This window comes from Sinohyriopsis cumingii, unplaced genomic scaffold, assembly GCF_028554795.1.
Source record: "Sinohyriopsis cumingii isolate HCF-2022 unplaced genomic scaffold, ASM2855479v2 utg000160l, whole genome shotgun sequence".
Taxonomy (NCBI): Eukaryota; Metazoa; Mollusca; class Bivalvia; order Unionida; family Unionidae; genus Sinohyriopsis; species Sinohyriopsis cumingii.
The window spans coordinates 4,342,955-4,355,688 of record NW_028315873.1 but is presented as its reverse complement, the minus strand read 5'-3'; the positions used below and the strand labels follow the sequence as shown (position 1 = coordinate 4,355,688).

At 35.6% G+C, this 12,734-nt stretch overlaps 1 protein-coding gene across 2 annotated transcripts in view; it reads left to right on the top strand.

Annotated features, from left to right (window-relative positions):
• LOC149774654 (barrier-to-autointegration factor-like) overlaps positions 1-9,926 on the top strand; it is a 46,649-nt gene extending 36,723 nt beyond the window's left edge. For both annotated transcript variants that reach the window (XM_089944754.1, XM_089944753.1), the window contains 2 exons: positions 2,588-2,712; positions 9,748-9,926. In XM_089944754.1, the coding sequence (XP_089800880.1) occupies positions 2,590-2,712; positions 9,748-9,894 (270 nt within the window). In that variant the 5' untranslated portion in view covers positions 2,588-2,589 and the 3' untranslated portion in view covers positions 9,895-9,926. The remainder of the gene's footprint in view (positions 1-2,587; positions 2,713-9,747) is intronic.
• Positions 9,927-12,734: the final 2,808 nt, after the last annotated feature.

Below are 12,734 nucleotides of genomic sequence, written 5' to 3'. Positions count from 1 at the left end.
TGACATGTTTTTCGGATATGCAACAGTTTACACATTGGGGGTCTTCAAGCATGACAAAAATGATTGTTAAACTAAATTTGGTAGGCACATTGTGCCCTGGAATAAGCAAGTTTTACAAATGCCTGTATAAAATACAGGCCACCCAGAAAACCCAAAATGTCTGATTCCAGGCGTGGTTCATTACGTGATGACAATATTTTTAAAGGTATGAAGCAGGGATGGTCCTGGCTTTTAAAAAGCTGTTGCCAAAAAAATCACCAACCTCAATATTTTGTCGCCAATTTTCAAAAAAGTGTCGCCAAAACAAGTAGTGTACATTTTTCCAAGTGTTAATTTAGTCTATTAATGTAACAGGCAATGAAAATTACAAAAGATGGGTTAGTTAATACTTTAATTACAACAAGCATTAACAAAATGTTACAAAGTGTTACATGAAGATCTGTCGCGATTTTAGGACTGCCCACTTGTTGAATGCAGTTTCAAAGTCTAATTTTTCACATCTGTACATGCTGATTCTCATTAAATTCTCGAGAGATGAGATGCAGAGCTTATTTCTGATGTCAGTTTTTATGAGGTTCATCTTACTGAATCCACGTTCACAGTCTACAGTGCTGACAGGTGACACCAGTAGTTTATCAGCAGCCCCACCCCACCCCCCACCCCTTTATGGCTAGCTTCACAAAGCTTGTAGTGAATTGCTTCCTAAATCCCAAGAATGATCACTGAATGCTGTATAAATTTTCTCGACAAGCAAAATAGGATCTCCATTCCCACGAATGAAACCTACACGAGTCAACACCGGGCAATATTGGACCGTATATATAAGCATAAATTCACACCCAATTTAGGGATTCTTTCACTCCTGTGTTTTGAGAAATAAATAATTATTATTAATTATGCAAAACTGTTTTTTTTTTGTGCTATTTCTTGTTGCGGAGTTTAAGTCTCTGCAGCCGTAACACGCAATTGATGGCAAAAGGAAAAGATCAATGAGTAAAATGCTGCACTGGCGACATATAATTGTGATTGAGATTTTTTCCATATGCTTTGTATTTATACACAGTGGGTACTTCAAACGTTATCAGTTTTCTATAAAGGTTCAGCGAAACTATTGTATTGGTATATGTTTAAAAAAAAAAAAAAAAAAACACAGAAGGATTAGCCATACAATTAATTGTATCTGTTCTATTCGTGTCTTCAGAAGTCGGTCAGTTGTAGGTATAGTTCGGTAGCATGATTGACTGTTTCACAGCATACAGTACTCAGCCCAGATGTCAGCATAAGCAGATTATGATGTAACAATGCACTGTAAAGATGGGATTGTCAATACGAACAAAGGATTGTTTGTGTAACAGATTGATTCCAATGCATTGCTTAGTCAAGTTTGTGGCTTCCTTTCGTTCTCCCTTTTAATTTATCCAGTCCAAATCCATGATTGTATATACAAATTAAATAACCAAAAAGTATGTCGCCAAAAAAATCGCCAGAAGGGATATTTTTGTCGCCAATAAGGGAAAAAAATCGCAATTTGCGACATTGGAGAAGCCCAGGACGATCCCTGATGAAGTATATTGGAATATTAGAGCTGGGAAATTGTTAATGGAGATACCATTGAGTGATTTTGAGCCCGAAAATGATATTAAATACGAGTCAGATGTACATGTTGGATGGACAAAATTAGAGGATATAACGGTCAGTATTCCGTTCAGTGGTATTTTGAAATGAAATCTAGAAAGGGTAGAATACTGAGCCTAATTAAAATACAGACCATTTACAAGTATAATGCAGTTTTTATTTTTTTAATCAATCAATTTAGCCCTGGATGTCACATGATACAAAATCATGTAGCCATATCAGGGTTAAGGTCAACTGAATAAGCAAGGATTAAAAGCTGAAACAAAGAAGTAAAGATATTTATTTGAATGCCTCTGTCTGCACAAGCAGACTGCGGCATTAATTGGCTAAAAACCCTACAATAATATCTGTGAGCTCTGGAAAATTCTAAATAACAGTTACAAAGATCAGTTTCCCAACCATGGCCGAGTCATACTAAAGACTTACAAAAATGGTACTAACAGCTATCTCGCTTGGCGCTCAGCATTAAGAGGTTAGTGTTAGGGCTGGTCGGCCTGGTGTCAGGATAATGTGACTGGGTGGGACATCATGCTGCGTGTCTGCGGCATGATGCTCCAGTGCTAGACATCAGTATAAACTGTCACACTGCAGATATCGTAGCAATCACACACTCTCTCAGTTTCTCAATATCTTCAAACTGAAAAAGCTAGCTATGTATTTGCCCTTTCATGCACACATAATTAATAGATTAATACTTTTCAAGGTTTTGAATTCAGTAGAGCTCAAAAAATGGAGTATTTAAGTGTTAGGTAAATATTTAACCATGATTGTTTCCTTATCTCCCCTTCTTCTTTTCTACACTCCCCTCCTTTCGGTGACAAAGGGTGAAGTTCCCCTTAAGATAAAATCCTCGCAGCATCTCTCCTTAAATTGTGCATTGAATGTTTATTGTTGGAGGAGGTTGTTTCCATCATTGTATTTGGTATAATGGACTATCTTTGTAATTATTTAGATATGGGAGACACTCAGAAACACAGAAACTTTGTGACACAGCCCATGGGAGATAAACCGACTAATATCATCCCAGGTATTGGCATCGCCTACTCTGAACATTTTACGAGACATAAGATAACCATGGTATGTATCAGTTTTAATACAATTTTAATATTGGATATTAATGCCTAAAATAACAAAATATTCTTCCTTTCTTTTTTAAATTCAATTCCAAAAGGAGAAAAACTGGATTGAGTATTTGATTGTATATGCTATCTTCTCTATCCATTATTGAAATGTACATAATGCATATCTGCCAAGTGTCCCGTTTTTTCTGTATTTGTTCCGTATTTTGGACCCGACTAAGGCTTTGTGTTTTTCTTGCTAAATATCCGTCTTTTTTAATTAAAACAGTTTATATTAAAAATTCCCCTGCAATTTTCTGTTTATAACAGGCACCCAGTTCTATTTTGATTGTAAGTGTATAGCATGTATATAGAGATATAGACAGAGTTTTCAACAGGCACGTACCCTCGATTTTGATGCGTGGAATTTAAATATGACCCATTTTTGACGCACAAAAATTTCGACTTCTACGTTGTTTTGACATGGATTTGGGATGGAGAATCAATCTTAATTACCTCAGGCTTAGTTTCTTACTAAGTGTGCACTGTCCGTAACAAATTTTCTGTAGGAGGCACTGTTTGAAATCTTGCCGACAATAGTTTCCACTTTGATGGCCAATAATATCGTACCAATGGAAGAAATATATATGAATTGGGCAGAGCTAACAGTTCACTGATATCACCTTATGGCTTAGGCGCAACTGAATCAAGTAGGATTGTTTTGATATTATGTTTGAAGTTTGTGATAGAGGAAGATGATACAGTTATGACACGAATTGTCTGCCTTTTGATCAGATATCAGTATTGGTATATTTGGAAATCAAATTTTAATGAACTGGTCAGATGTGGAGCATATGGCGGCTCGCGAAGCCGTTTGTCAAGATGATAAGCGGACCAACTTGAATGGTTCTGTGGACAACTAATTTGCTTAATTTGGCAGAATGTTTAAAAATTCTTAATCATTTATGACAGGATTGGATTCATTTCTGATAAAATATGGGCATTTGATTGCTCTTTACATTATAATCAGTTAGACAAAACGGGAATATATGGCTTCTCGCGAAGCCATTTTTCAGCGAGTGATTGTGTTTTATTGGCAATTAATTTACTTCAGTTTGGAAGCGTTTAAAACCACGAACGTTTTAATTTAAATGGATCATTCAGAAAAATTTGAACGGACATAACACAAAGTGCACACATCTGAACTTTAAAATCACAATTGCATAAAGAAGTATATATTTATTTTCTGACCCTCAGACTCCAATGACAGAGAAATATGTCAGCTCTAAGGAAAAGGAGAAATAGTCAATCTCTGAAACTTGTTAGAAAATGGAACGATGAGTAGAAAAGTGAATTGTCACCTCTGTGATGTATATCGTTGATATTTGAACAATACACAACCTCTATAGTTGTATGGGTATATTTTATATAGTAAAATCACAAACTATTACTCGTGTGCTAGAAGTGAAACAGTTAAGTAAATAATCGAACATAATTCAGATCATCTATGAAAGATGGTACATTGGAATCCATAATGAATGAAAAAATAATTGTGGAAAAAGCTTCTATAAATAGTCTTTGTCTGTGCGTGTATTGAATTATTGCACCTTCTGAATGGGCACCCGAATGGAACAGGTTGCCCATTCAGAAGGTGAAATAGTGCAACACATGCATCTTTAACATTGAATAATTAAGTTACTGTCCTACCTTACAGATGGTTATAGATGTTGTAAATAATTTCATATGCACTAATGTTTTAAAAATCAGTATTTGTTTAAGAAAATCAGTATTTTTTCATAAGCAGTCAGTATTTTTGTACTCGGGGGTTGGCAACTGTCCACGATGATTATGCTAGATATACGTGTGGTGAATGATCTCAACAACCCAAGTGATGCCGTCATTGTCAGGTACGAAAGTAGGCCTGGCACGACATAGTTGTACAGATTTATATTCTTTGTCGGTTTTCACTCCCCATGGAACCAGGTGTCTTGAGATCGAGTACACATGCCGCACCTGTGTATCTGCCATGCCATAATACTCTTATTCGTTTTCCCGGGTAGATCAAGACATGCACGTGGTGGATCTGCAGGATGAAACATTGTCAACACAACTGAACATCAGAGATCGGCCTGATATTTTTTTATTTCTAATTTCATGGTGTTTGTTTTTTGTAATCATATGTTTTTTTTTTTATGTTATAGGTGTTGACTAATGTTGCAAAGCGCTTATAGTTTCTAAAGATTAGGCGCTATAAAAAGTCCTCATTATTATTATTATTTAATAATTATAACAATGACAGTCATGAGTGGAAGTGTGAAACCCATCCACATAGTTAACGCAAGAAAACCAGTGTACATGGCTTTTTATGGAATTGGGTTTGGTGAGTGCACAAAAATCCCTCACAGCTCTACCCTCACTTGTTGTCTCTATCTCTAAACCAGTGGCCGTGCAGGTCATGGATATTGTCAAAAGCGTGGCTGTGGCTTGATTAAAACAAATTGGCATGCAGGCAGATCAGAAGCTTTGACATTGATTACACCGATTAAAAACTAAATACCCAAGACTGCTCCAGTTACATTGCCATCGACAGAATCAGTGCCACCTACAGTGGGTAAAGTCAGTAATGAAGCCGCTCAACAGCAAATGTCAGCTTCAGCGATTACAAGTCTGGCAATGGGTAGTGACTTTGCACAGTATTTAAAAAAATCCAAATCAATAATCAATAATTTAGCATTGTCCCAGTTCAAATAGGTGTTTGACTTGGTAGGGCCCATGTTAATGGATCGACGCAAGAGAGATTTTCAGTATTACTCGTACCGAACCAGAGGCCCTAATCATTTAAAAATAGAATTGCAAGTGCAAGACTCCTCTGGAAGTGGAGGGAAATCATGTACACAAGAACAATGCCAATTATGATGCCAATGCCCAAAGTGGGACCTGTTCATAATGGCATCATGACATTGTTTATCAGTGCACATAACTCCATCGATGGAAAAGAAATTGAAGCCATTCTGGACAACGTCTACATGTGTACAATGATTCTCGGACTCACCCAATACAGCGATGATTACACGAGAACCACTGGTCCAGCCATGTTAAGGATGTAACTGATTGTGCAGGTCATACAGCAAATATAATCAGACGTCTTCGAAATGCTGCTGGTGATGCTGATGCAGCTGTAGAAATTTTAGTGTTTCCTAATCATTTCAATCTTGGATTTGCACTTGATGGAGCCTCATTATGATTTTTGTGTCATTCCCCTCGCTGGGTTTTGCAGAGATGTTCACAAGGTGATAGTTGGAGCCAAACATACGGTCACCTTGTTTCGTAAAAACACCAACGAAGCCATTTGGCATGCTGCAGGTGCTTCTTCTGGCAGAGTTGCATTGGATGCACTGACTTTACGGATGCAAGTGTTATCCCCTTCACTGGGCACAGAGTCACAATTGTTATCGGTTATTGAGTCAGGAAGAGTCTTTGGTATGACTTGGTTAGGGGCTTGCCCTCATGACCTTCTGCATCCAAGGCAGATGTTCTAACCACTTACTCCACCGGATCAGTCTGGTTTGTCCTAAATGCAAAACGTGCTTATCAGTGTTGGTTATCTTGTGCATATAATAAGTAATCCTTGGTGGGATTGTAGTATCTTCACAAAGACGTGATGCTATATGCAGTTAGACCTAACTTAAAAGTGATGTTAATGTGACCTCCCAAAGCTTGAAACATTCTTATAATAGCTACTTCTCCAAAATGGATGTCTATACCAATAAATAAAAAAATAAAACCTTTCTTCCAATATATTGCTATTTCTATATTAAAGTGATGCAGAACTAATCTCCACAATGGCCACTAATGGCTACTTTTGACTAGGTGCTTTGATTAACATGGGGTTTAAACGAAAATTGTATTAATTTCAGTGTGCACCACATAAGAGATAATGATATTTATCTGACTTCCAACCTGGCATCAAAGTGATGAGATTGGAAAACATCTTGTCAATATTCTTGATGACGTGAATGACGTTTCTTGGAAAACGCTTCTTGCGATATTAATTGGTTCAGAACGAAAATGGTAATCCTTTGATCACCAACATAACCGTGGTTCGCCTTAGGACGTTTGAAAACCTGACCTAATTGAGCTTTGTATTTAGGAGCATTCCAGTGAACAAGTTGATGGTCGGAAATCAGATGTTAAATTTAAGGTAATTCCATAGGTTTTAAGCTCTGCTGGCATTTAAGCATGATAAACCAAATACGTATACATGGATTTTTTTTTTATCAAAGCCTAACTCAAAAATAAAACAAAAACAATTATAGATTAAACCAAACTTTTTGTGGGTATATCATAAGTTTGAGGTTTTGCATCAGGTACATGAGCTGACGCTCTTGGAGAATAGTTTAAACTGTTGCCTCGCCTCCCAATAATGCCGTTTTGAAATATTAACCCAAGAGTTCTCTTCCCTTGTAAATGAATTATTTTACTTTGCCTGCATGATTTCCTCTTTTTCCTGTCCATTCCATTTTCAAGTTGTATTGAGGTCCTGATTCTCAAGCTTGTTAAGCAAGTCTTTAATGCCTTTATGTTGCTACAATGCATGCTGGACGCGTGAGTTTTGACACTGAGATTCCAACGTGCTTGCAGTTGTGCATTTTCTAGAGGATCATCCCTATAATAGCGTTTGAATAACTATGGTTACAAATGACATTTACGATGCAGTTCTCACTTGCATTTCCACTGAATCAATACAAGATATTTGCAAGTACAACTTTATGATTTTTTTTTAGAGTATATATTTTGCTTTGATAATGTTAACGATTTATGGCCTGATTATGTATGTATGTACAGTGCTCAAAGAAAATCTTTTGGACACTGGCCCAGGACTGGTGACTTACAAAAGGTCAAGCCCTGACTCAAATTCCACAAGCCCAGACTAATTTCCTTGTTTTCAAAATACCCCTTTTTCAATATTATTGTTCAAACTCGTTGCATTTTCTACACATCAAATATTCAGATATAAAAATATAAGAACAAAATCATATTAAATTGACTTGTGTTTATATTTGAATCTCAAACAATTTCACACAAAGAAATGTTTTTGTCTGATCCTGAGGTCAGCCATTGTATAATTGTGCTAATAATTCATCCGTAGATCAACAGTACTCATGTTCATTAGCATCAGAACCGTGTCCTGATTTATATACAGTTTCTGTTTACACTTTTTTGATGTTTTTCATAGATGCCACTTCATTTGTTTAACCAGTATTTCATCAAAATTTTGAGGAATGGTCTAAAGTGCTCACCGTTACGGATCACTGTCATCTAGCTTCTGTCTGCGTGGGTTCGAGCGTGAGAAAGCTTGCCTGTAGCTTCTCTTGTGTCGGTGGTTCTTTTCAGGGTTTTCTCGGGTTCTTCCTCCACTATTTATACTGGCCGCCATGTATAGCCTATCTTGTGCTGAAAATGGCGTTAAACCCTACAACAACAACAACAACATCATCAAAGTATTGTAAGCTTAAGCAAAGGATGGCTAAATTAGTAATCATTAATCCTTAACTGGAAACATTGAACAACGCAATTGGGCTATTGGTAATGCATAATTCTGTACAGGTAGGTGCGGGATGGTACTGTGATTAAATTAATGGCTACAAATTATGGTAATAGTGATGTTCTTTTTCTTTCAGTTAAATTTCTTACACCATTTATCAGTGAGTGTGTGAAAGAATAACTTCTAATAAAAAGCAGTTCCATAGCTGCTTGTTCACAGACTTTGATGCAGTGTACAGCAATATTGTCTGCATGTGGTGAAACTGAAATGACACTGACATTTATCAGTAATCCATCTAGTGACAATGAGAAGGGGATTATGAATAAAACGTGGCGAAATTGAACATGGACTCTTTTCTGCACACGCTGTTTGCAAATAAAATAGAATCTAGTCAGTATTGAACAACATTGACAGTAGATTCTTGACATGGTATGAAGGCCTGTATTGCCATAAGAAGCATCTTGTGATGAAGACAGTAACACAATTCTCCATGCCTTTTGGTAATAATAATAATAATGATACATTTTGAATCCAAAACATTATGATGTTCCCCAAAATCAAGAGTTTCGAATATTCATATTCTTTGCTCACGTCTTTCTGTACATTCTGAAGTGTCTATTGGGCCAAAATTGGTCATTCAGTTTCCTAAACTTCATTACTTAATGAAATTTGAGTTTAAATATATAATCCTAATAATGGGTTCAAGGCAACATGTATGATATCCAAAATCTAATATTTTTCCTTCGTGTAGACTACCAGCCTCATTGTATCATGGTTTCTAAAGTACCCATGCCTCTGCAAATGACTACACAATGATAAAAACTAATTTATCTAGTCTAGTGTTCTAAAGTCACACCAGAAGCAAGACAAATAACTAGTTATTACAAATACATAGATATGTAAAAAAATCACTACTAATATGTAAACGTTTTCCTGATATAACGTTAAACTTGGTATTTTACAATACCACCAAACCTTTATGCCAATTTGTATTACCAATAGCCCTTAAACATGACCATGAAAAAAAAATCTGAAAACTTGCGCAAGTGTTTCTGCTGAAATCGTTTTAGTCAATCTTGTCCTTTTTATCTTATCTTCACCGGCGGTCTTCCGATTTTTATAATCGAAGACTCGAAAGCAATCACGACCACATTATATTAGATTAATTTATTACTTGTAACACCTGAAAAAAAAACATTCTGCATTTGGCTTAAATTATGCTTCTTCCAGCAATAAAATAATAATTTAACAGTTTGTCCTGCTATGCACTAGCCTTAATGTCATTTTGTGGCCACACATTTTTGCACTGGTTGAAACAATTTTTGGAACAGTTCCGGTCTTCACTAGACTGGTTTTTTGAGAGGGGCGTCTGGTTACCGGATTATTTGAGCACTATATATATGTCAGAGTTTAAAGTTATATCAATAAATGTTTACATATTAGTAGTGATTTTTGGACACATTTATGTATTTGTGATAAGCTGTTATTACCCTTGTGTATATTTTTCAGGCATACCATATACTAGGAATATTCTTGACAAAGAGTAAGGACGAAGAAAAATTCAAAGAATGGCTTGCTTCAAAGGGAACCATGGCTCCGGATGACGCTCATGCTTGTTTTCGTGCCATAAGCGAATGGTGTACAAACCACCTTTGAATTAACTAATCAATAAAGAAAAGCATGTGTCACTTGATTTGTAAGTTATTTTGCTAACACTTACACTCATGCGTTCGTCTGAAAAGTAAAACACAAACACGAAGTATGATAACGCCAATATGGAGAAAAACACTTTATTTTCAAGTTTTTGCTGGCACAATTGTTTGCCAGGTTTTCATGAATAGGACAATGTCGGGATGGGTACCCGACCCATTACTCCCTATGTACCGGGAATATTTTTTTTTATAAAAGAAATAGATAAAGAATCAGACAATGTCTTTTGAAGAATTCATTCACTGACAGCCACTTCATCAAATTATTTTCTGTATATTTACCCTACAATATGGATGTGAATTAAAAGATTTATTTTGAAGCAATAGAAGGCAAAAGAAATAAATCAGAAATGAACAATCTTGTTTGGTAGGAGGAAAAGGTATTGCACAGTAAATGAATGTTAGATAAACACATTAAACCTAAAATACATGAACATATTGATGAAACTCCTAGTCCTGAAAAACTTGAAATTGAAAATAGCTCATATTGTCTTGTCATCTGGAGAAAACGAGAGAGAGAGAGAGAGAGAGAGAGAGAAAATATGCTCGGTTGCTCAAAAAAATGTATAACATAGTGAAGTGTTGGTGCAAGTAATGATTTAGCTTTGTAATGACAGCCTGAGAAATTTTGTTAATATTACGACTGGGGTTAAAACTTTATTAAATATGCAATATGCAACTTCGAATAAAGCGGAGCACAAGATGTGGTGAATGATTAATATTCTAAAGGTTTGTAATGCAGAAATAGTTTAAATTAAATGGAAAGGATGCAAGAAAGAGTTACAGACATGGGGTAATTTATCATGCAAGCGACGTCTTTTTTAAAATGTGTATCCAGTAAGTAGCACATATTGAATCTTGCTGAAATGTATCAGACACTTGAGTCATATAATCATTGTGTCATATGATTAATATTATGTGTCATTTAATTATATGATGTGTCATTTAATTAATATTCTCAAGCTTAAAATATTCATCATATTGACCAATTCACATTGTAAGCTCAAGCAAGGGTCAGCTAAATTAGTAATTATTAATCCTTAACTGGAAATCTTGAACAACGCGATTGGGCTATCGGTAATGCATAATTCTATACAGGTGGGTGGGAGATGGTACTATGATTAAATTAATGGCTACAAATTATGGTAATAGTGATGTCCTATTTCTTTCAGTTAAGTTTCTTGCACCATTTAGCAGTGAGTGTGTGAAAGAATAACTTCTAATAAAAAGCAGTTCCATAGCTGCTTGTTCACAGACTTTGATGCAGTGTACAGCAATATTGTCTGCATGTGGTGAAACTGAAATGACACTGACATTTATCAGTAATCCATCTAGTGACAATGAGAAGGGGATTATGAATAAAACGTGGCGAAATTGAACATGGACTCTTTTCTGCACACGCTGTTTGCAAATAAAATAGAATCTAGTCAGTATTGAACAACATTGACAGTAGATTCTTGACATGGTATGAAGGCCTGTATTGCCATAAGAAGCATCTTGTGATGAAGACAATAACACAATTCTCCATGCCTTCTGGTAATAATAATAATAATGATATCATTAATAATAATAATAATAATAATAATAATAATAATTACAATTTTAACCCAAAACATTATGATGTTCCCCAAAATCAAGAGTCTCGAATATTCATATTCTTTGCTCACGTCTTTCTGTACATTCTGAAGTGTCTATTGGGCCAAAATTGGTAATTCAGTTTCCAAAAATTCATTGATTAATGAAATTTGAGTTTAAATCCCTAACCACTTTCTTGGTGTCCTAATAATGGGTTCAAGGCTACATGTATGATTTCCAATATCTAATATTTTTCCTTTATGGAGACCACCAGCCTTTTTGTATCATATTTATAAAGCACCCATGCCTCTGCAAATGACTACACTGTACAATGATAAAAGCTAATTTATCTAGTCCTGTTTTCAAATGTCATACCAGAAGTATGAATAATAACTAGTTACTACAAATACATAAATATATTTTAAAAAATCACTACTAATATGTAAACGTTTTCTTGATATAACATTAAACTTGGTATTTGACGATTCTACCCACCCGTTCAGCCAATTTATATTACCAATAAATCTTAAACAAGACCCTGAAAAAAAATCGGAATACTTGCTTTAGTATTTCTGCCGAAATCATTTTATTCAGTCTTTTCCTTTTTATCTCAACTTCACCAAAGGTTTTCCGATTTTTATATTTGAAGACTCGAAAGCCAACAGGACCACGTTAGATTTGTTAAATTACTTGTAACAACTGCAAAAATAATTTCTGCATTTGGATTAAATTATGCAGCTTTCAGCAATAAAATAATAACAGTTTGTCCTGCTATGCACTATCCTTAATGGCACTATGGGGCCATGCATTGTTGCACTGGTTGCAACAATTGTTGGAACAGTTCTGGTCCCCACTAGACTGGAGCAGCAGAGTGGGCGAACAGACCACTTGTCTCAAACCTAATTTGCTTAAAGTATAAGCTTCTTCCGAAATAAAATAAAAAATAAGGTCACTACGTACCTGACCGAGAGTTGTGTTTACATACCGGAGGTCCCCGCCCCCTCTGCTGCTATGAATTAAAAATTATCATATTAATAATGCCATCAGCTAAGGAATCACACACTGCTAGATTAGCTCGAGAAAGATTAGAAGCAATAAAGAAATTTCTTCCTGTTAGAGATTCATTTAGAGAAAACCTACGAGAACAACAGCAATCACAAGTTGAGTACGAAGAAGACACTAAAAAGTTATTTAAACCCGTCACTACAGCTA